Source organism: Epinephelus fuscoguttatus, linkage group LG11, assembly GCF_011397635.1.
Source record: "Epinephelus fuscoguttatus linkage group LG11, E.fuscoguttatus.final_Chr_v1".
Taxonomy (NCBI): Eukaryota; Metazoa; Chordata; class Actinopteri; order Perciformes; family Serranidae; genus Epinephelus; species Epinephelus fuscoguttatus.
The window spans coordinates 32,747,751-32,773,206 of record NC_064762.1 but is presented as its reverse complement, the minus strand read 5'-3'; the positions used below and the strand labels follow the sequence as shown (position 1 = coordinate 32,773,206).

The following is a 25,456-nucleotide window of genomic DNA, read 5'->3' as shown; positions in this document are numbered from 1 at the left end:
AAACATGGTTATATACTGACAACCATAAGTGTTTTTCAGTCATGTCTGGCTTCCTAAGGAATAAGAGATGTATTTTTCCTCCAAAAATCCAGCGTGGAGTTACTCTTTATCAGGGTTCCTGCAGATCCTTAAAAAAGCCCTAAATGGCACTCATTCATTAATCTAAAAATAAGGCCTTAATTGACATTAAAATGTCTTGAATCAGTCTTTCAGAATGTCTAAAACTGCTAAGACATGGGAAGTAAGATTTCCTTTGTTTTTTTTTCTCTGACGTTGCATTTAAAAATCTTAACATTATTGGTAACCCCTATTTGAAAAAAATAAAAACTAGAGAATATCTCTTGCATGTACGTCTCACAGATCAGAATAGTGAAACCAACAGCACCTCATATTTTGTTTCCACTGGATCTGGCATGGCTGAAACAAGGCAATGCATACAAGGCTGGCTGTATAGTGCTTTGTGCAAGAAAGTTTTTCAAACTTCAAGGCAGTGGAATTCCACATGCAGAATCACTAAATCACAATCAGAGAAACACTAAATTGCTGTGAAAACCCACCAACAAACACCAAGTATTTCCCAGTTATATTCTACCCTCGTCTTCACCACGTGATGAAAACATCTTGTTTCATGTTGCAATGATTACCCAATGGATGTCGGATCATGCTTTAGTTTTCTTAGATTTTAGTTACGGTAAAATTGATCTTAAATTTCATTCTGACCGGAATTTAAAAAAGTCTTGAACAGTCTGAAAACTAAATTGCCTTAAGCTAATGGAACACAGCTCAAGTACTATAATAACTTATTTGGCCTTCATGTATGCTTGAGGACTGGCTGCTGCATTTAGAGCTGAAATTATTTATTGACTAATCAGTTAGTCAACAACTTTAATACATAAAAAGTCATGTATTAAGCAAAAACTTGGTTGTAGCTCAGTATTCCTCTGCACTGCATCTTTACTGTGTCAGTGCAAGCAGCATGTAACTGAGGTGTAAATCACAAAAGCTTGTGATAATACTTTCTCGAGCATGACATCAATACTGCATACACCAGGATTGTGAAAAGTGGTCGAAGGATAAGGACAGTGTTGAATGGAGAAGACTTGAACAGAATAGGGCTTTAGTGCTTGACATGAGAGAAGTGGTGAATCAGCTGATGAATGCAGTGAGAAAGCTGAATTCACCGAGAAACTGACCTCTATCACAAAATCAACACTTCAAACACGGCAGATCTTCAAGTGCTTTATATATTTCTTTTTTTTAATATCTGTTCTGCAAGTAAACAACCAGACTAGTAAAGAGGTCAGAGACGGAAGGCCTCAACAATCTACAGCCTGAGAAAATCTGGTTAGAAAAACTGAGTAACAATCTCCTCCCTTCAGTTGTTTCAAATTATGAATTAATCTCTTGATAGGATAATCATGCAGACAATTTCACATGATGTCCTCGTATCATCCAGTGCTCTGGGGTAATCGGTAGCAGAGGCAATACAAAGCGAATTGAATTTTCTTTCTCCTCCTTCAGTTGCTCACACTCTGAAGAACGCAACCAAACACGCCTATCTGATCAGCTGTAGGCATTAAACTGTTTCAGCTGTGCACTTCAGAGATGTGCAAGGTTACTAGTTGAATTCCCCAAACCAAATTAAAAGGCAACAATGGTCATGACGCCCTTGAGCCAAATGATTTATCCCCAGCTGCTGCAGCGGCGCTGCCTACTGGCACAACAACAGAGGACAGTTTGGATGTGTTGAAAATATGAAAAACTGAGTGAATATAAATGAGGCTGTTGCTGAATGTGAGCATGCATGATAAGCGTACCCCCTTCCAGGATCACAAAAATTAAAACCTGTGGCAGCAGCTAACTGTGTGCTGCATGCGTTTGGATACGTCGGGTGATTCCATATTTTTTCTGATTGTCAAAAGACCAAACCAAAAGTGAATCTGCCAACGAGTATTGTGTGTGTATCAGAGCCTGATGTATCTTCTTCCTCTGTGCCATAGAGCTCCACTGTTGTCCAAAAACTATTAAAAACACATCAATAAGCCACACTGTTGCACTGGGCACCCTGTTCCTTCATTACACACACACACACACACACACACACACACACACTGTAGTTAAGTGTGACTCTACCACACATACACCGTCTTTCTGCCTCAGATACTCACCAGTGCACCAAATGTGGATTAATCTGTTGCTGAAAGTAGTCCCTGAAAAATGCACTATTTCCTTCCAATGCGTTCTCATCCCAACTTGTCAATTGTGGCTGCATTGTCAGTGGACTTTCATGTCTAAATATGACACGCTAGGTAACCTCCTACATCTGTTGTTAGCGTTCTGGGATGGTTTGACATTTTCACTTTTTAGATGCATTGTGTCTTTTCAAAATACACTTCTGTTTTCCTTTCTCCTAGAAAGATACATACAGTATTTTAAAAATACACTGACAGTGTAGGTGAAACAGCTGGGGCAGTATTCACAAAACTTCCTAGCACTAAGAGTTACTCCTGTGATTAAATTCTAAGAAAATTCTTAGAATTGTGCGTTTTCTTAGAATTTCCCCTTAAAGTTAAGGCTAGGTCCTTGTAAAGATCAGAGTTATTCACAAAGTGTCTTAACCTTTTAAACAGCTCCTAAGGTGAAAGACTGTTAGGAACATGGAAGAGGTATTTTAAGAGTTTCTTAAACAGAGGAGAAAATGGTGGAATGATGGAGAAATTGGAGAAACATTCTCCAAACACTGGATGACAGTGAGTTTATGAAATGCAACAGATTAGATCATGCAGTGATAATATGTGCAGTCAATCTCATTAGGGATACGCACACATTACCAATGCTATAACACCAGAAATAAAATGATCACAACACTAAGATATTTGAAAAAATGGAACAGTGCAGCAGTGATGACTTGAGTCTGTCTAAACCCTCCATCGGCAAAGTGATCACACAAACAATGACAACACTTTCACAGTCAGCAGTTCATTTTCATTTCCACTGGGTGTCCACGCCTTGCAGGCTCACAAAAGGGTGTGTCTCTGACAACCAATCACATCTGTTAAAAGAAAGCATCACACTTAGCAAAGGGGTCAACCACACCTTGACACCAAGGTAAAAGTTTCTGTCTCTTCCTTGCCCAGAGTTGCTATGAGAACTTTCCTAAATCACTCAAGTTAGGACTCCTTACTAAAAGATTTTAGGCTAGGTTAGGAGCTGAGTGTTCTCAGTATGTTTTTGAATATGGCCCTGGTTTCTATGTTAATTTCCTTGTGAAACAAAAGCACATGGATAGGTATAGGCAACAAAAGCATGCAATTAGGTTAAGAAAAAACCCCCCATCATGGTTTGGCTTAAAACTCACATAGGAAGCAAACAGCTGGGTCTTGGGTGAAAAGGGTTGGTTTGCCCCATCCATCTCCCCTCCCACTTGCCCTATAGGGACTTCATAGCTCTTTATATTACGTAGGCTGCATGACAAGCTGACACTGCCCAGTGGTGTTACAAACTGACGCTGCACGTTGGAGTATTATATCACTGCAAAGGTGCCTCTATGTGTGGGGATCTGATACCAAAATCACTGACAGAGTGTCAGTATTTGACAAGTTGGGAATGAGAATGGGCTGTTCCTGCTGTTTGTTTGATTAAAACTACAGAGACCGGCTGTTTTAGCAAATTACATTAAAAAATGGAACTATTTATTTGTGTGATTTAGAAGTCTGAAACCAGGTTAGTATTGCACAGATGTACTGGGTTATTATGGAAGTATGCGTCTCTGGGGCTGTTGATATAAGCTACCCGGTTCTTGTATAACTGTCGTGCCAGATGTAAGTTCAGTAAGTTCTCAAAGAGTCCTGAGTCCCTTGTTGCCTGTTGTGTGTGTGATTTTCATTGACAAAAACTGAAGGCAGCATTATTTTGCTGCATTGCTGTTGTTTTTTGTTTTTGTGCCAGACATCAAGATAGTCACTATTACTCATGGTTTTAACGATTTTGAAGACTGAGCATATTTTGCTGCTCCTTTGTCATCTTTTGCTTCTTTTCTATTTTCAGTTCAAAGGTACATTCATTTTAAAAGGAATATGAAATTATCTGCGTAACTATTTTTGTATTAATTGTGATCATATACATGTATGTGTTTTTTTTAACAGAGTAATCAGCAGCAGGACTAATTTTCAAGGTTCTTAATTTTGAGCTTCAGACAGCATTCACTGTGACGCATTTGAAGGCTCGGGGAGCAGAGAGTTAGTGTTTATGTGTGGAGGGTTTCTTTGTGGCTGACATAAAAAAACAGAGGATAGTTGGAAAAGTTTTGCAGGTGGGATTTCATGTCATGGCTCAATGATACATGCAAATAATCATCGTCAAAGTGAATTCCAGTTAGCTGTGGACCGGCTGAGGCTCAGGAGGTAGAGAGGTCATCTGCTAATCAGAAAGTCAGTGGTTGGATCTCTGGCCCCTGCAGTTTACATGTCAAAGTCTCCTTGGGCTGATTGCAATGGCTCACACACCAATGTTTACCACTGCTGATGAGCAGGTGGCATGGTAGCCTCTGCCACCAGTGTGAATGCTGGTTTGTGTTGTAAAGCACTGTGAGTGGTCACAAAGACCAGAAAAGCGCTATATAAATGCAGCTTATTTACCAGTGAGCTGAAAATTGCAAATTTAATTACCCGTCAGGGCTCAACAATAAGGATTGCCCGATTGCCCGGGGCAAGTAGAACTCACGGTCGGGCATGTAAACTAGCAACTCACTTGCCCGATTGGGCAAGTTGCTAAAAATAGTAAAAGTTAATAACTAATTGATAAAATAAATGTATTTTAAAACATGCTCCTTTGGCTCTGATGCAGCGGTCTCTCTGCCTGAAGTCACAGGCACAACTGTGTAACAATGTCCTGCCCACAGCCCCCATTGATATTATTTTGCGCGACGGACGCTTCATATAATAACATAACAATATACTATTTATGGTGTTATGTCATCGTGTCATTTCTGTCTCTACATGGTCATGTGTTAACAATTCTCCTCTGCTCTCTGTATCGCGCACGGCGGAGTTCCGCCACACACACAGGTGATCACGCTAGAGCGGCTCGGGCTGAATTTTCCTGACCAAACCTGACCCCGGTCCCGGTGCAGTTTGTCAGCTGACAAAGTTATTGAAATGGACACTGTAAATTAGGGATGCACCGAATTTTCGGTAACCGAATATATTCGGCCGAATATTGCAAAAAAACACACATTCGGTATTCGGTGGAATAAGTTAAAAGCAAGGCCGAATAATAGCGGCGTGTTTTGATAACGCAATCAAACAGCGTGCCGTGACGGGCGGAATAAAATGTCGGCAGTGTGGCGATCCGTCCGCCACTGCACTCGCATTTGCGACTAAAATAGTTTTGAGCGCGCAAAATAGGCTTAAATCATTCAGCACGCTGTGTGAGCAGCCTACAGATTTCAACCAGCAGCAGAAATGCTGCTTATTCCTTATTGATGCTGTTTTTGAAGTATGAATAAGTCAGTAAGTAATTTATTCGATTGAAATATCATTGATGTATTATAGAAAAGTGATTTATCTTTTCATAAATGACAAAAGGCACATCTGCCTCATTTTTGCTGTGGTATCATGATACTACTCAGAACCATGGTATTTTCATTGGTATCACACAGTGATTCCCAATATTGGTACCGTGACAACACTAATCTGGAGGGGGTTCATCTGCAAAAACTAATGAAAAACTAAACAATGATATTTGGTACTCGGTATTCGGCCAAGCGTTTAATAATATTTGGCTTCAGCTTCGGCCACAAATTTTCATTTCGGTGCATCCCTAGTGTAAATAACCATCAACAGACTGCTGTTACGCACAGACAAACAGCTGCCCGCACAGCAGCTCAGCACAGCACTCATGCTGAGCTTGTGTTGCGTTCAGGCGTTGTCACGTAAATAACAACTTCCAACAATTAAATAGATCATAGCACAAAACAGCATGTCAAGTGACTTTTTACTTTATTATATTCAATAAAATTGTATGTTCCTAAATCTTGAGACACCTCGTATGTAAGCTAGACAGACATTTCACCTGCTCATTACTGTGCACACATGTACTGTATGTCCTTAGTCCTAAAGAGCCCTTCTGGTGCCAGTAGATACATAGAAACATCCCAGCAGGCTGTGCTTTGTAAGCATACAAAAAAGTTTCACGCAGGTGAAAATTATTTTTCATGCGTGTGCTTCACCTCCGCTGCTACAACTCCATCCTAGGGGAAACGCTGCTGTGCGTTTTGTGCAACAGGTGGATGTGGTAGTCTACTGGTAGAGTAGAGAGAGAGCTAAGTAGCGTTGAAGTAGAGTAGAGCAGGGCAGAGAGATGGAAGCAAAATATATTAAACCCGGTGTTAATACAGCAGAACTGGAGAGAGGGGTGAAAAATAAATAGAGGTGGGCATGGCTCAAGTAGGGCGCAAAATTATAGACGGAGAACGATTGACAAATTTTTCACTTTAAGCCCTGACACTGTGATATTTGTGTAGGAATTAAGGTACAATACATGACATATGTTGTTTTAATTAATAAATACAGCGTGAATAAAGATTACATAACATAAAAATAACTGCAGTCTTTGTTATTTGATAGCCGCTTAAATTAAACAATTTTTATAGGGCAAGTAAAAACTGACTTCGGGCAAGTAGATCTCTGACCAACTTGCCCAACCGGGCAAGTGAAAAAAAACCTTAGCGTTGAACCCTGCCTGTCAAGGCTCCAACCTGCAATCTTTTCAATTCAAAATGCTTTGGATGTGAAAATGTTACGAGAGAACAAAAGGCAGCATAATTAACATGACTGATGTTTATGTTTATGTTTATGTTTATTTTATTTAAGAAGGGACAGTGCACATTAATTAACATGATCACTTAAGTCACATAAATGTGCCAGATTTAGCCATACAGGCTAATTTTCATCTGCAGTCCCTGGCAGGTTGATGGCATATACAATATATATGAACAGGCATTAAAATAACGTTCAGAAGTACAAAAGCACATAAGCACGGATAAAAGCGAATTGATGGCATGTCCATAGAAAGGCAGAAACAGCAAGATTTAAAGCCTATTAATAAAGTAACCTAACCATATAACAAAAACATTAAAAACTTAGCATACAAAAGTAGAACATAAAACATAACACAGACCAAAACACACAGTCAAAAGAGACACACAAATGCACAAAGCAAATCACATAAACAAAAGCCACAGCACATGAGCACAATTAGCAAGACAGTGAGAGAACGTACTATACAGAGCACCTAAGTCCTAAAATAACAAGGACGATGTGTCGAACAAGGACCACTTTCAAGCTCATAACAAAGCGGCAAACTCAGGGCTGCAAAGTAAAGCCAACACGAAAGTGCTAAAAGATGCAGTTCTTGATCAGCCGCTTGAGGCTGACTCTGGAGGCCAGGTTTTGGTCTCTATAGCTAATTTCTCCCTTCATAACAACTATACAGGGGTGAAGTTTTATATTAAGTCATCTGTTTACCTCTCTTTAAGGCATAAAGTTGTGCGTGATTAAGGGCAAGCACTTTGAAGGGCAGGCTGTATGCAGATAGGGTTCTTGGCTTCTCAGTCAGATCCACCCCTCCCTCCTCCACAGCTCCAGCCCCTCTCCCAAGTATGGTCACTTCTGGCTCAAAAAAACCCAAGATGTCAATGGCCAAAATGCCGAAAACTGGAGCCAATGAAGCAATGAATGACGGCACAGTAGCGACATCCATTATTTTTTACAGTCTATGCTAGCAGCCCATGTGGTAAATCGTCTTTTAAGTTTTTACCACCTGCACAGGTGGCGAATGGGGGAGGACCCACTGTGCAAGTTTTGTGGTGGGAGCGGCACATTGGTGCACATACTGCTGGGGTGCAAGACTGCCCTTAGCAAGGGGAGATACAGATGGCATAATGACAAGGTCCTCAGAGCACTGGCTGACATCTTGGAGCAGGAGAGATAGAGAAAGCACCAGACCTACATAAGACCAGTTTAATCCATCCAGTTTATCAGCTGCCACCAAGAAGACCAAGATGAGCTTCCTGCAGATAGCACAATCATGGGAGATGAGGGTGAACCTTGGAAGGAAACTGATTTTACCCAGACTGTCCAAACACCTCTGAGACCTAATGTGGTCATATGGGCTGAGGTGGCATAAGAAAATCATCCTGGTGGAACTGGCGGATCCGTGGAAAGATTGGTGGGAAGAGGCCTCACAGAGGAAAGCCACCAAGTATCAGGACCAGGTCTGACAATGCAGGAACAAAGGGTGACAGGCCTCGCTATTTCCAGTTGAAGTTGGCTGCAGAGGTTTGTCACACAATTTGTGTGGAATACGCTTACAGCTCTGGAAACAGCAGGGAGGGAAAGGAGGACAGCTGCTCGCAGGTTGGGGGAAGTGGTGGAACGGGCCCTTTGTTGGCTCTAGAACAGACGGGAAGGGGTTGAGCTGGAAGCCAGGAAGAGATGGGCAGTGACTGGCCATCACTACCGACCCACTAACTGGAGGAAGTTGTTGAAACATCCTCGGAAATTTGGTCGCAACCTGAGGACATCTTCTCTTGGCTGAAAGCTACAGTCAAGAGAATGTGACAGAGGGTGTCAGCATCTCCAGTAGATCTATCTAATAGTAGATAAATTCATTAATCGAGAAAATAATTGATAATGAAAGCAATCAGAGTCACTGCCCTTTAGTCTTTCATACATGCAGTGTACAGCTCTGTGATGCCATTAATCAGTATGGCATGAATTGTCAGCACATATTTATTGTAACAACCAAGAGAGAAGAAATGACTGGAGCACACAGATCAATTTACAGCCTTTATTAATGCAAACACACAATGTTGCAACACCACTGTGTCTTCATCAGAGTCACTTTGACACTCTGTCCTTAAGCTGAGGGGCCCCTTACTTAGCCGTGTGCTGCTGGAAGATGCATGCAGAACCCTGTTTCCTTTATTGTATTTTTTCTTTATTGTAGTAAAATTAGAATCAGTTGATTTACAGATTTTGTTCCCTTAATGTTATTAAAGTTCTAAAGATTATTAAAAGAAAGTTACAGGGAATGTCCCTAAGTTAAGTCTTGTTTTTTTCCCAAACCTCAGCTCCAGGCTTCAGAGAAGCTGATGGAGTACCTGATCACGCTGGGGAGCAGCAGCATGTCAAAGTCCTTTCTCATTCGTCACATCCTCTCTCAAATCAGCACCCTGGCTGATCAGCTCTGGCAGGCCTTCCAGGTAAACACCCTCACTGCTTCACCACACCTGCTCCTGCATCCCCATCATTCTCCTCTTCTTCTTTTTCTGGCTCTTTCTCTTTTGGCTCTGTGACAGCATTGATCCCTCCACTGCCTCATGATTGTTTTCTCCCTGTCTGTGTGTGTTTTGCCGCTCAGGTTGTTCACTTTTTGACATTGCTGTCTATCAGCAACCATATTTACAGTTCATATAAACATCAGTTTCGCATTTGAACCATATTAGGATCATGACTCTCTCTCGTGCTCTCACTAGTTCTGTCTCTGTTTATTTCTCCCCCACCATCTCCCTTTCTATTCCTCTCATACACTGTTTTATTTCACCTTTTTGCTCTTAGACAGTCAGCCTTTGTGCCAGGCTTCAGGTGCAAACAGTTTGCCCTATTGACCGGTTGCCACAGCCTCTTCTGTTCCTCCATAATCAATACTGCGTCCCACCAGTTTCCTGTCTGCCATGTATTCAAACGTCTCTCAGTAGCTTTTTCAACCAACTGAGTCACAGGCCAAGTGAGAGCTGCATTTGGCCGGCCTGCTTCCCGTGAAAGGCAGAGCTGAGTGTCAAGCCACCGGGGGTCCTTGGAAATGGAAATGTGTAAAATAGGAAAAGGATACAGATGATTTTCCCCCCTTCACCCCTCCCGCTGAGCTTCCCTCCCACTCAGCAGGGTCGGTCATGCTCACTTGCGCCTGTTTTTCTCCTCCTCCTCAAGAGAGCCTCCTGAGGCGGGTGATGCCAAAAAAGAGAATTTTATCAACACTGCATTTTTGAGGGCCAAGTTGAAGAGAAAAAATAGCTGAACCCACTGTTTGCTGGAGATATTGACAATGCAAAATAGCCTTGCGCTGGGTTGGATCCAGGGTCTCCAACAAAACAGCAGTAAGGCTATTTCCAAACAAGAAGTGTCATCACCATTACATATGTATATACTCTATATATAAACCAGCGTGTTACTACTCACTAGTTGATGCGTCACTAAACTGTGTTGCTGTGAACCGCCTGGGTTGTCAATGTATTGTTGGTCTAAACGCACTCATGCTTGCAGGTAGCTGTTCTGAAACTCAGTCTTCTTGGGCATGGTCCTTATCGCTCTGTGTATTGTCTGTTCTGTTTGACTGAACATCCATTGTGTAGCCACTAGGGTTGTAACAGTATACAGGAGTCATGGTTCGGTGTGAGCTTAGTACAGCAGAAAAGAACCTCAAGTGCCTGAGGATCCGTTTCTTTTCATTTATTTTGAACAGACGGTAGTGCAAGTGTCAAAAACAGACAAAATCCTCTTGCTGGGGACTGAGGAACTATTTTGCCCACTGGCAACTGTAGTAAACTATTTTCATTACAAAAATATGGAAGTTTACAAGCACTTCTGTATTAAACTGTATGGACACTGAACAAACACTTTCCCAAAAGGCAAAAGGTCACTATACTATGCTTATCACTGTAAAACTGATAAGCATCTCTTATGATATGAAACTACAAAATAGTGGTTGATTTTTCCCTTGTCCCGGTCATCGGCACATCTGGGTTGTGCTGTTGAATGTCCGTCATGCTCAAAGTGTTTCCATCATAGACTGTGTAATAAAGGTGGACGACAGGACCAGCGACTCCCCAGAAGTGAAGCTAAAACATCTCGATCGCTCCCTGGTGGCTGGCTGCAGTATAGCTCTTAAGCCCCACCCTCTCCGTGTTAATGGATGGAACATGGGCCAAACTGAAATTTAAAGTACACATCAAGTAACCTTTTGGTTGACTGTTGGTATCTGTCATTTTAGGGAGTCCTTATTATGCTGATGTATATGTTCAGCATGGGTTTTTTCCTGATGTTTGATCATAACTGCTTATTTGCTATAAAAAATTGGTTTGACATTGTGATTGACAGCTTTTTGTGCCAATTGGTGTGCTTGCCATCAGTGCCGCTGCTTGTGATTAGTAGGTCAGTGGAACCTTGATTCCACAGAAATCACTCTGCAGAGCCTATCTCCAAATGACATCACTAGCACAAGATGGCAGCGGCTGATTTGGGATATTTGGCTTCTTTTTTGTACAGTGGAAGGAAGTGAAGAAGTGTTGTTCATCTTTACAAAAGTGGAGCAACACTGCCCTGTACCATGATGGTTTGGCACGATTACACAAATCATTACAGTCCAAAGTTGATAAAGAAAATACATAGAATTACTACTACATGTTGTATCACTTTTAATAAAATTGAGGGAACATCATATTGAGGGTTCCACCTGCCAGGTTGGTCACACCGAATGTCTGACTGAGGAGTTTGCCCTTGCAGCCATTAGTGCGCCCACAGAAATGTCTCCACCCCCACCGCTCATCTCCTTTCTCTCAAGGCTAAAGAAGGGACGAGATTGCTTTTGAAGCCTCTGTGTGTTTGAAGACTGAATCTCTGGACTGCTTTATTTGCTTGTAGCTCCACGCCTGCAGCTCTCTGCGGTTCATTCTCTCAGGGCGAGAGGTCTCAAGGGAAAAGCTGTGTGCCACCCCATTATGTAAAAAGCTGTAGGGGAGACTACATCTATATTTCCATTAACATTTTACGCACTTAGCTCATGCTGTTATACAGAGTGAATGATAATGAGTGCAACTGTTAAATCGTCAGTTTTCTGAATCACTGCCATCACAAGCAAAGTGTTAAGTTTGTCAGTATTTGTTCTGGAGGTGATATATAAGAGAATACTCCTGGACTTGAGATGGCAGGATAAAGATGTGTTAATTAAGGCAGTGATACAGAGGGAGACTATTAAAAAGTTTGATTGAAGTAATTACAAAACAACAAACAAATATTATCTTACTTTAAGCAACCATAATGGATATATTTATACCTCTGGGCTGGCGGCAGTTGTGGCCAGAGGCAGCTGTGGCTGGAGGCATTATGTTTTCGGGTTGTCCGTCAGTCTGTACATCCATCTGTCTGCAATGCTGGCCATACGTACAAACATATGGACGGCCTATTGTCATGAATGCGATATCTCCTTGTCGCCTTGAAGGAATTTCTTCACATTTAGCACAGTGTTCCACTTGGACTCAAGGATGAAGTGATCTGAATTTGGTGGTCAAACGTAAGGTGACTGTGACCTCACAAAACCCATTTTTGGCCATAATTAAAAAAAAACATATACTAATTATGACATTATTTCACCGTGACATCATAATGTTCTGCAAAAACACTTTTCTGGCCATTATTCAACAGCATAATTCAGGAACAGAAGGGGAGACATTTGGTCAGATACTGAATTGGCGACACCAATCTTGGGTGTCCACATTGAAACTGCGCTGATTGTATAGAACCTTTTAAGGCCGTCGTCACCATGATATCAGTTTGTTAGCTGGAGGCAAAACCTACTCGCCACCACAGGGCTGTAGGCTACATAGGAATCTTAAAATGTCTTCTTCTTGTGTTATTGGGAGCCAGAATAGAAGGAGTCATGGCTCAAAACTTAAATTTTATTGCATACCAGCCGCCACTGCCCGTCAACAAAAACAAAGACAACTATGGCTAAAAGGACTGGATGCAGGTAATCATCAAAAATGCTGCATGTGCAGCGCATGTTTCATATGAGGTCACAGAAAAAGTATTTCCTGTTGTAGGGAATAAAAACGTTATTTGTATTAAGGGTTATCATATCCACATAATCAGAAATTGGGGAGGTATTAAGAGGAATGTGGGATTTCTCTGTAACTTTTTAGCGCAGTTGCTAACGTTAGCTTCGATAGCAAAATAAACTGGAGGAAATCATTCAGGTGTTGTCCTTTTTTGTAAGATTGGCATAGTAATCAATCACAAAGCCGCCATACAAACTTCAGCAATCCTCCAATCATCCATCCACTGAGTGACAGCATATGGGTCGGCCAGTCTGGTCCTTTTGGTCAGTGTATACTTATTCAAGTAACACTGATGGTCCCAGAGAGTGAGTGACCTGACATGGTGCCTTCGTAAATTCAGTCTACGCTAAAACGAGAGCCCTGTTGATCGAAGAAACGGAGTGTTATATTTTCATATAAATTAACAGACAGTGAGGTTAATCACACATTCACTCGCTCTACACTCTGCTGCGATGACTCCCCAGACAGTGTGCCCAGAGTGTTCTCTGCCACTCTGAGAGTGCGGTGCTCTGGATAACCAAACAATACATTCTGACAGTCCTCCGAATTTATGAACAGTACAAGTTTGTGCCAGAGTGCGTTCTGGCAATCAGAATCAGTATTTCTGAGTGCACTTGCATCATCTTCCTGCATTGTCTATAAGCAACCCAACAGAACTTGCCAGCTAGCGCTGGCTAATGTCTGAGGAGAATTCTTTTGCCTCCAGCTAAGCCCCGCCCACCAAAAAAATGTAATACTGTTTACTAACTTACTTAGATCTTCTGTGCTGAGGGAGTGAAGATGTGTGTGAAGCGTCCATGTTTTAGAATATTTCGCTTTTTTTGCAGAAACATGCATTTGTCCACTGTTATGGCTACACAAGTCTGGACAGACAGATGTAAACAGTATCTGCAACTTGACTGGTTCATGGAGGCATACAACCACTAGGCAGTAGCTCTACTTGTATCAAATAACAATGTTATGTAACGGGAAAAGGTTTGCTCTCTTGTTTTTGTACGACTAAAAAAGATTAATAGTTAAGCACTACACAGGATTAAATTATCAGTGAAACATTCTGGTACCAGGTTTCCTCTTGTAAAACTAGTCCCGTGTGGATGTAGCACATGGTCGGTTGTTTACCTTTAAGATGAATATAGTGCATGGAGGTAACTTCTAGTGACATTAAACTGTATGTCACTTTGCAGACTGGGACTCTATTAAGACCCTCTGGGAGTTCCTTGTCTCCCGTTAGAATACCACTGAGCTCCACACTCCTGTTATAAAACTGTGCTTTCATAAAGTCTCTACGCTGAGTCGGAGCCATGAACAGACCCCTGCCTCAGCTCTTTGTCAGCAGCAGGAGACCCCCAGCTCCTCGTCGATAGTGCCGAATGAAAAGTATTTCTCAGCGTGGAGGATTTCCTTTGTGTGGAAACTGTCATGGCAGTGACATATAAAACTGGATGTGTGGCTGGCTTCTCTGTCTCCCTTTAGTTCAGTTTCCACTCTTTTTTGAATTTTGTTTTTTAATGTTAGGGTTAAAGCAAGTGTTGGTGCAAGGTCACATTTCTTCTGTACAGCACATCATTTGGTGATAGAACTGTTTGTAATTGAGGAAATTACTTCTGATTTCACAAAAAGATACCAAAGGTCTGTCTGGTGATAATATTGCCTTAATAACCAGTTTGGTTTGGTTAAAATGAAATAGCAGTAATTGGGGCTGATGTGAAAGCTGTCAATCAAACTGGATGAGATGGCTTGTTGCAGCCATCCTGTTGTTCCGGGGACAATAGAAAATATGTTTGGAAGGAACAGAGATCCTACAAGAGCAGTCTTAGGGACGAAAGGACGAGGTAGACTCACTATCAGCGCATTACGGGATGCAGCCTATTGTTTCCCTGATAGTGCTTCACTGTGAACAACTAATCTCTGTTATAACTGGCCGGAGGAGAGCTAGTCAACGTTAGCTGTTAGCAGCTGGTGGCCAGGGGCTTGTCATTCTGTATAACTGTTTACTCCTTTAGGTTTGTTTGCAAAAAGTCACTGTGAAAATGAACAAGACCAGAACTAAAGGACGACGTGTCATATCAACAATGTCTGCCCAAACCGGATGAACTGAATCACAGGTGTGACCCTTTGTCAGGCATAGGCCAAGGCAGGTGCAGCCTTTTTTCAATTTATATAAATAGCATGGATAAACAGACTTGCAGCCGCCCTACAGCACAACATCTGAGAACACAGGATAAAATGCCTGAGCTGCTGAAAAAGCTACTTTTTCAATGAAGCACTCCGATCTAATAGGTAAAATGAGCCGTCATCAGGCATCCACCAAATGCAGCATTGCTATGCATCTGTTCCTGATGAAAGTAGAGATTACAGTAATCAACAAAGAGCATTAGTCATACTTACTGCAAACTGAAAAGTAGAATAATCCTTCAGAAGCTGAAATGGTGAATAGCTGTGGTTTAAATCTTTGAGTTGATTTTATAAATAAGAGGGTTACTCACTGTTTCCCTTCATTTATTCTACTACTGACTTCTAATTTCCTTGATTAATAATGACACGAGGTTTTACTGAGGCGTTCTCAGGCAGCAGGTGATTTGAATGCAGTGTACAATGTGTGTAAGTTGAATAAGTGACTGGCTTTGCTGGAAAAAAAAGCCAACCATAAATGATAATAAAAACAGGGATTTTTGTGAAAATCTTAAGGATTTGTAACTTAGAATGGTGTACTTCAATTAAAGTACTTTCATTAATTTTTTCAAAATCTAAATTACAAATTAAATTGAGCTCTTGCATTTCAAAATTCTTTCAAATTGCAGTTTTCACATAAAAACTACACTCAACTACCTGCTACTCTAAGGACACATTCACACTGGCGCTATTTGGTCTGCTTTAAAAGAACCCTGGTCCACTTCCCTGGATAGTTTGGTTCGTTTAGAGTGGTGGGAACGCTCATTCGAACTCTGGTGCAGACCAAACGAGCGAACCCTGGTCCGCTTGAAAACTGGGGGTCTCGGTTCACTTGCAAATAAACCCTGGTGCGGTTTGCTTACAGTTGGAAATGCAAACGGACTATCCAGCGCACCAAAGAGAGGAATTGACGTAGAGCACAGTGCACAGCAACATGCTGGGTAGCTCACTGCCTCGCCTGCTGCTCATACTGGGCAACTTCTTGTGAAACAACAATTGGGTTTGAACACCAAAGTAAAAACAGAAACCCCAAGACTGCATAAATTTGGTGTTGCTCCATTATTTTTGTGGTGACCAAGCCGGCTGAAGGGGATGGATTTCTGTTTTTGGTCCTGGCCAATCGATGAGCCGGGTTTTCTTCTTTCTCATGCATTTTTTCTTCCTGGTCAGTGGCCGTTTTGGGCAGTACCGCCCCCAAACAAGCAGCTGTTGTAACTGCACGACTTTGTCCAGGTGGTTTGGTCCACTTTAAAAAGTGTAGTGTGAAAGTGAACCGAACCAAATGAAGGTGTGAAATTTTTCGGTATTCCCCGCCCAATTGAACCGAGTTCCCCAGGCCATCCGGTGCAAATGCGCCCTAAATTACACATAGGTGTGAATGCGCCCTAAGAGGGAAGCAAACACACAGATTTACTGCAACTTCAGTTTTATCCAAAGCAAACCTTTGTGTGTTTGAGTTTGTGTTTGCATGCAGTGTCAGTCTGCCATCATCATATCTACCAGCCAGCTGCTGTGCATTATATTTTTAGTCTCTGTGTCAGTGATTTATGTGGGTGTTTAGATTCAGGCAACCCTCCACTCCAGCTGATAACAAAACCATATGGTTTGCTGGTCTGAATCTCTGGCCAGTCATCGCTGTGGCCAGTCATCGCTGCAGCCCCTCTTCCCCCAAATGTTTTGTTCCCAGAGATAGTTTCAATCATTAAATCATTTTGATATAAGTGCATTAGTTATTAGTTTTGGTCTCATTTATACATTTTGCAAATATATTTCAACACTGGCGTGTCCTTGAAGAACATTGCACAGTTTTCCTTGAAATGTAAACAAACCCAGTTTAACATGCATTCATTGTCTCTCACCAAAGTGGATGATGTACATGATGTTCACGTTGTAATTTTGGGTGAATTTTTACTGAAAAATTTACTGGAAGAGGAAAATGACATCTGTTGTACTGATCGCTTGGATGGGACCAGGATCAGTTGATAGTGTAATAAAGTTTTTGTAATGTACTTAACTCTTTATAATAAACATGTTAAATACTTAAAACATTTGCAAAGCCCACATACTTTTTTAACATGCATTGTCCTCTTGTCCCTCTTTTCTGTGCTTTGTTACTTTTCACAGTGCATCATGGCAATCAGCTGCTGTTACTCGTCTGAAACCGTTTTCCCCCAAAACCTATCAAAACTAACACTGAATCTATTTTATGAAAGAAAAAATGAAGAAAGATTTTATATCAAAGGGAGAATAAATAAGTATTTATCTACATTTAGAGCAGCGATATCCTGGGGCGCCGAAAAGGGGTGGGGGGGGGGGGGGGGGGTGGGAGGAGAAGGATTCTAGGGGCCCATGATTAAGAGGGGCTCAGAGAGGCCCCTAATAAAATCATAATACTGACAAAAAATAATATGACACTAAGTTATTAACTAACTTATAATCACAAATATATTTTATTTACAATGTACTCGTAACAAGGACCAAGGACGAAGTTAATATTCCATAACTTTCCACCACATGAACCACTAACAAACCCACCTTTGCTTCTTTCTCCTCTCTTAGCTTCCTTTCTTTCCGTTTTTGGCTACCTGATTTTTGAGGCCTCCTTACCCGCTGTCTGTGACAAATTACCAGCGCACTGCAGCTGATCCAGTCGGACCGAACCATTTTGGTTGGTTGGGGGGGGTTAATGTTTCCAAAACAAATGAAGTTATTGTTCAATCAATCAATCAATTTTATTTATACAGCCCAATATCACAAATCACAATTTGCCTCACAGGGCTTTACAGCATACGACATCCCTCTGTCCTTATGACCCTCGCAGCGGATAAGGAAAAACTCCCCCAAAAAAACCCTTTAACGGGGAAAAAAAAACGGTAGAAACCTCAGGAAGAGCAACTGAGGAGGGATCCCTCTTCCAGGACGGACAGACGTGCAATAGATGTCATACAGAACAGATCAGCATAATAAATTAACAGTAATCCGTATGACACAATGAGACAGAGAGAGAGAGAGAGAGAGAGAGAGATGCAGGTAATGACAGTAGCTTACAACAACATTATTGAAAGTAATAATATTATAGTTATACTTCTGGCTACTGTGGTACAATATGTTGAAAGTATGTATTAATATCTGGCAGTATACATGTGTGACAATAGTCGTGTATAATAACAGTAGAAGTAAGACTAATGACTAATGATGGCAGCAGCAGCAGCAGGGGGCATCTGGCAGGACCACGGCAGCAGCACAACCACACACGTCACGCTGTCCAGGCACTGCTGCGATATGAGTTAATCTGAGAGACAGTGGAGCACAAAGGCCTGAGCCTGAGCCAGCCCTAACTATAAGCTTTATCAAAGAGGAAAGTCTTAAGTCTAGTCTTAAATGTGGAGACGGTGTCTGCCTCCCGGACCGTAACGGGAAGATGATTCCACAGGAGAGGAGCCTGATAGCTAAAGGCTCTGGCTCCTGATCTACTTTTGGAGACTTTAGGGACCACGAATAACCCTGCGTTCTCAGAGCGCAGTGTTCTGGTGGGATAATAAGGCACTATGAGCTCTCTAAGATATGACGGAGCTTGACCATTTAGAGCTTTATAAGTTAACAGTAGGATTTTAAATTCAATTCTGGATTTTACAGGGAGCCAGTGCAGAGAAGCTAAAACAGGAGAAATATGATCACGTTTCTTAGTTCCTGTTAGTACACGTGCTGCTGCATTCTGAATTAGCTGGAGAGTTTTTAAGGACTTACTAGAGCTACCTGATAACAGAGAGTTACAGTAATCCAGCCTAGAGGTAACAAAAGCGTGGACCAATTTTTCTGCATCTTTTCGGGTCAGGATAGGCCTAATTTTCGCAATATTACGCAGATGAAAAAATGCAGTCCGTGAGGTTTGTTTTAAATGAGAATTAAAAGACAAATCTTGATCAAATATTACTCCGAGGTTTCTTACGGTAGTGCTAGAGGCCAGAGCAATGCCATCTAGAGAAACTATGTCATCAGATAAAGAGTCTCTGAGTTGTTTGGGGCCAAGAACAATAACTTCAGTTTTGTCTGAATTTAACATCAGGAAATTGGTGCTCATCCAAGTTTTTATGTCCTTAAGGCAGTTATGGAGTTTAGTTAATTGATTACTTTCTTCTGGCTTCATTGATAAATACAACTGAGTATCATCCGCATAACAATGGAAATTTATAGAGTGATTTCTAATGATGTTGCCTAAAGGAAGCATATATAGAGTAAATAGGATTGGTCCGAGCACAGAACCTTGCGGAACTCCAAAACAAACTTTGGTACGTAAGGACGATTCATTATGAACGTGAACAAACTGAAAACGATCAGATAAATAAGATTTAAACCAGCTTAGTGCAGAACCTTTTAGGCCAATTAAGTGATCCAGTCTCTGCAGTAGAATTTGATGGTCAATTGTGTCAAACGCCGCACTAAGATGTAATAAAACAAGTACAGAGACAAGTCCTTTGTCCGAAGCAATCAGAAGGTCATTTGTAATTTTAACTAGTGCTGTCTCAGTGCTATGATGCACTCTAAATCCTGACTGAAATTCCTCAAATAAATTATTATCATGGAGAAAATCACACAGCTGGTCTGCGACTACTTTCTCAAGGATCTTTGACATAAAGGGAAGATTAGATATTGGTCTATAGCTGGCTAACACCTCTGGATCCAGGGTGGGCTTTTTTTTGCTGAGCGAAAAAAGAAGTCCAAAAAAGTTAATAGCTTACAAATTATGGCGAAAAGGTAGTTTCTTGCAACCCTAGAATTAAGATAAAAATATTCACAAACGAAAAACCACTTGTGGTTGCTGATAAGTAGTGTTTAACTTTTGATTTAACACTAAAAATTAAAACCCTCTGCGCGTACTGCAGCGCAAGCAGACAGATGTGCGACTCAGAGCAGCATGTGTCACTGACACCAGACCGGTGGAAAATGTCACCATCAGCATATTATTTTACATCAATAAAATCTATTTTATCATTATTTTGAGTCACATTGTTGAAAGAATTTAGTTGTCTGAGTTCAAGCAGGATAATAGGTCTCCATTCATTGCACGTCGGCTTTCTATTTCCTTTTCGGAGATGGTGTTGCATTCAAGGTCCCCCCCAAAAAACGAGAGAAAAAAAAGGCCGAATATTCGTTTTTTTGTTTTTTTTTCCACAATCGAATCCCGTGCCATTGAACGAAGCTTCGAAGCTTCGAATTTTTTGGGTCAGCCCTATAACGTACACTCTACAGAGCCAGGTCCAGGATCCTCTTCAAGTTTGTCAGGGAGGAATGTGGAAGTGGAGGAAGAGATTGTTCTTTTTTCACAAATATGGGAATGATAGTCAAAAATACCATCAAAATGTATAGTTTTATGTAAAATAGCATCAAAAATTTTCGGCGGCCTCCTGGCCGGCTGTGCTTTGTACCCAGTAAAAAATATTTTCATGGGGCCCAAAATCCCTGGCGGTGCCCCTGGCGATACCAAATCATAGGCTGTGCCTATCATTACAATTAAATCCCTAAGTAGTAGTTGTATGATTGTTATTAAGATATTAAATTCTCAGTTCATCAGCACACCACATGTTACCATAGTGACTGCCAAACAGGCCTCCACCCTTCTCCAGCTGGTGGTTAAGAGAGCAGATAGTTCCCATCTGTCTTGGGACATTTAGCTGACTCACACTTTATGTTCCACAGGTTGAGAGGACAGGCGATGATGGTTGAAGGGCTTTATGTCATGTTCACACATCATCATCCTTATTTCCTTGTTATGATTTGCATTAGAGTGGGGGAGACCTTAACAGTCCCTCAGGGCATTTGTCTGGTAATGCACATGCAAGAAAACAAGGTCGAGAGGAAACTAGTCAGAAGACTTCCAGATTTTTGGGATTTTTGGTTGAGAAATATTAAAACTGTATGATCATACACAGAGATAAGTGGGTATTTTTAAGTTAAAGACCTATTTCACTGCAGGAAAGATGGCTTTTTAAGAAAACTAGGATGTCTATGCAGTAGAAAGATGCTAACGCTTTTGAAATTGGTATTACAGAACCAGAGAAAACAGAGGAAAAGTACGCTTTTGCACAAAACTTTTGAAGAAAACCTACAACTACCAGAATGCCTTGCACCACACACACACACACACACACACACAGATTAATAAACGCTCCCGTTGGTGGCTGGCTGGCAAGAACAGTGTCGTATTATGGTTAAACAGTAAGCTAAAACATGTTTCTGAAAACATTTGAGGAGAGAAATCGGCAACTCGTTAACAGAATCTTGGTTTATATTTTATCATGCTGCCTAATTGTACCGTTTGTTCTCAGTTTTTTCCACCTCAGTTTTCACTGTGCAGGAAAACAGTATGGCGCTCACTTCCTGTTCCCAAACTCTGGCTATTACAGTTACACACGGTACTAAAATTTGTTCCTAAAAACATTGTAGGCAAGTGTGGTCCTCCTGACGGCTGTCAGTTTAAGCAACAGCCCAAGAGTCAGCGAAACTTCGCGAAATGATGCCGTGGGTTGGGGAGGGATATCTAGGCACTGGATAGATGGGGGGAAGTCTTCCACAGTTCATTTACACATATTACCCACACTGTTTTGACACAGAGCTGTTTGAAAATCGGTACCCCTTAAAGTTTCTTTCCACCAAGCAGTCCAGCTCATTTCAGTTTGTTACACATCAGAGCAGTTATTTTAGAGTTTCCATTGTTCAAAATTGTGGATAGTATCAATAGAACTGTTCGATTTCATCCATTTTCTTCATCACCCCTCCTCCAAGCACTGCAGCCCATTGATTTGAAGGATTTAAATCAAATCCTTTGCTAGTGACCACTAAAAGGTGTGGGGGGGTTAGAGTTTACTGCGATACAGAGCTACAGCGAAGTCTGTTGCTGAGTGGACTGTTGGCTCCACACACACTTCCCTTGCTGCCAGGAGGAAGATGAGGCAGAGAGAGATGAATGAATTAGACCTTCAACACATTGTTTTGAAAGTGAAAACAACGGTTTTGCTCTCTGATATCCAAACACACATCATCTCCTATCTCTCTTCATATTTCTCTCCCAGCTACTAAAACCCACAAACAGTGAAGTTTGGGTTTATATGAGCAGTGTGGTTTGCTAGTTGCCCAAAGGCTTATTTGATTGGATGAATTTTTGTAAGTGTCTCTGAGTGCAGGATGATTATCATCAAACATTTGAAACCATTATACCTGGTTTTACAGAAAGAGAAAAGGCAGGAATTTTAATGTAAAAATACTCTGTTACTGATTTTCTGACATTATTTAGCATTTAACAATGATGGGCTGACACAGGGATGCAGGATTAAAACTGGGAAAATGTATATATCATTTTTCTGGGTCTTTAAAGTGATAAACAATTTAATGCATCAATAATTATAATCAAATTGAATGTATTATTCTGAAATAATGCATAATGAGTACATTTACTTTTAGTACTTATATATTTCGAATAAGAAAAATTGCTCAATGATTAAGCAGCCTTAATTAATACGTTTCTTTTGATGGTCCTGTCTGTTACATGAGTAGTTGTGCCAGCTCTAGGTAGACCTGTGCTTTCAGTAAAGCAGACATCACAGTACAGGTGGGAACTGCCCATTGGTTCGACAGCCCATTGGTTCGACAGCCCATTGTTCCGAACATATCAAACTCATTGTTCCTAAGTCTGTTCCAAAATCATCATGATGCCCTGTGGTTAAGGTCTGGTTAGGTTTAGGCACAAAAACCACTTGGTTAGGGTCAGGAAAAGATCACGGTGTGGGTTAAAATGAAAAAGAAAGTGACAAACACATAAGCTGTGAGCCTGCTCCGCCTCAAGCCGGTCGTGGCGCACCATACGCCCGCCACGAGCCGTTCAGCACCGCAGACAGTCAGACTAATGGGATGTCGAACCAATGGGCTGTCGAACCAATGACATGGACCCGTACAGGTATACAGTCTGCATTTGAATATAACTGCATACTGCAAGCTACATGATGCATCACTTTGAATCTCTGAATTTCAAAGGTGTCATAGCGATCCTCTAAAGAAAGAGTATTTTAGTTGCATTATTTCAAGGACATAAGTCATTGTGAGTGGAGGCATTAAAGTCATGAGTGTCCTACCAGGAGCAGAGTGGCTGAGGCCAGTGTTTCCTGTCTGACATACACCCTCAGAGATTCTGTAGCGCGGTGCCACTGTCCTTGGAGCAGCGCAGCATACAGATAAGCTGTGCCATCTGGGCGCTGCGTTGTTCTGTCAGAGGGCGTGACAGTCAGTGGCATAAACCAAGCAGCCGCAGCCCCTCAGGACAAAGCCACCATGAAACCCAGCAATAACACTAAACCACTGGGCAGTGTAAATGCCACTCTAACTGTATTACTATGCACCCTCAGTTGTCCCTGTCCCAGTGTCTGCATTTTATGCAAACTGTGGGTGGTCTAGAGGATTGTAGGTGCGTGTAGAGCAGATAAAGCCACAGGATCTGAGATGGATCCTGTACAACAAGGAGAAAACAACAAGATGAAACTGATTAATCACTTAAATTATTTACATCAGTGTTTGTTGTTAACCTGGCAATGATTTAAAATGAACTGTGTAAGGCTGAAACTAATGATTATATTCGTTCTTAATCAGTCCTTTGATTACTGTATTACTTGTGAATGGATTTGTCTATACAATGTTAGAACATAGTTAAAAATAGTCATCAGTTTCCCAAACACAAGGTGATTTCTTGTTTTGCCCAAGTAACAAACCAATGTGGAAAGAAGCAGCACATCCTTAAATTTGAGAATCTGGAACCAGAGAATGCTCAGTACTTTTACTTTATAAATGACTTAAACAATTATTCAGTTATGAAAATAATAAAATAAAAGTAAAATGTATTTTCTACTGTTTGACTAATTGATTGTGGTAGGGAATACATGGCATGTAAATGGTATATATATGGCAGTGTTGTTATGAGTGAAAAATGTTTTGATAGTAAACAGAGAAGGAATGTAATATGTATTAAATGATTTAGATATAAGTGGGGGAAAAATAAGGAATAAAGAATTTGTGAAAGTGAAACAGTTCATTTAAGCTGCCATGTGCAGAATTTGTTTGTATTGATAACGTATTTAAAATTATTTCAATGGCATATGTTTTTAGTACAGATGCCAACTTTGAAATTTGACGCTGTCACTCATGTAAGTGTCACCTGGTCAGATCTGTGTGGTGTGTACTAACGACTGTCTTTTTAAAATGATCTAAAATGATCTACTCATTATATAGGGGCTTTAATTGACCAGAAACATATTTTAAAAAAGCATTCTATTTATTTGTTATTAATTTTAAAGCCCCACAAGTTGATTCATTTTTTACCACTTGAGGGCTGCACAACAAACTGGAAACACAACACTGACATGTTATTGTCTTACTAAGATGATATTGCGAACACCTTACCAACAACGTTTCCTCTCACAACGGTCATATAATATCCTATGAATTAGCGCCCCACAAATGACATTAATGTAAAGTTACTATTAAATGTGAAGTTATATAGGCTTAGGCAAATGAAGTTACTGTGTTACTGGTTTAGGAAAAGAAATATGGTAAAGGCGTACATTAAAAATGTTCCGATCACTGGTCTCTGGTCACCGGTCTCCTGCGGAAAGTCCTTTATTCCCATGAGCACATTGGTCATGTGATCGCAGCCTTCCAAAATACGTTAATTAATTGGCTCATGATTATGTGAGATATGTACAAATTTTGCTTCATCACTTTCGAAAAATGTACGAATAGTGCATGAGAACAGCCTGCCAACAGTTGTCATCATTCCTCCTCTGCTATCATAGGATCGTCCAGTGGTTTAAATGCACCTTATGGAGATGAGGAATGAGTGAGGATGGAGGAGGCTTCTAGAAGAGCTTAGAACAGGGAAAAACCTGTATTCTACACGTCCCTGACTTAGATCTCTAAGACGGGAGTGAGGGAAAGCACCCTTGGAGAAGTGTTTGTTTTGGATTGGTGTGCAGGTTGTTAAGTCCAATATTCACTTCCCTTTTAGCTCTGATTTTTGTCTCTTTAGTTGCTTACTGCTCCACAATGTTCACTAGCTAGTCTCTAGCTGTGCTTGTCCTTTCAATCACTGATAATATAAAAATATTGGTTTGTGCAGCTATAAGTAACTTATTAAATGAAACTGCAAAACATTTGCAGGCTCCAGCCTCTCAACAAAACCATACTTAAGATGAAATAACTGGAAAATGAGATAAGAAACATTTAATATGTTAAACAATAGATTAATTAAAACATCATCAACATGATCATTAGTTGCTCTTCTAGATTGGATTTCCTTTGAGGAATCATCAGGCATATGTGTGTTAAAGTGGTCTTCCTGGCCAACCT

General features: G+C 41.0%; 1 protein-coding gene across 1 annotated transcript in view; it reads left to right on the top strand.

The window, feature by feature from the left end:
• mei4 (meiosis-specific, MEI4 homolog (S. cerevisiae)) overlaps nucleotides 1-25,456 on the top strand; it is an 89,664-nt gene that overhangs the window by 25,986 nt on the left and 38,222 nt on the right. Inside the window, exon 4 of the mRNA XM_049589987.1 lies at nucleotides 9,134-9,265. Within this exon, the coding sequence (XP_049445944.1) occupies nucleotides 9,134-9,265 (132 nt within the window). The remainder of the gene's footprint in view (nucleotides 1-9,133; nucleotides 9,266-25,456) is intronic.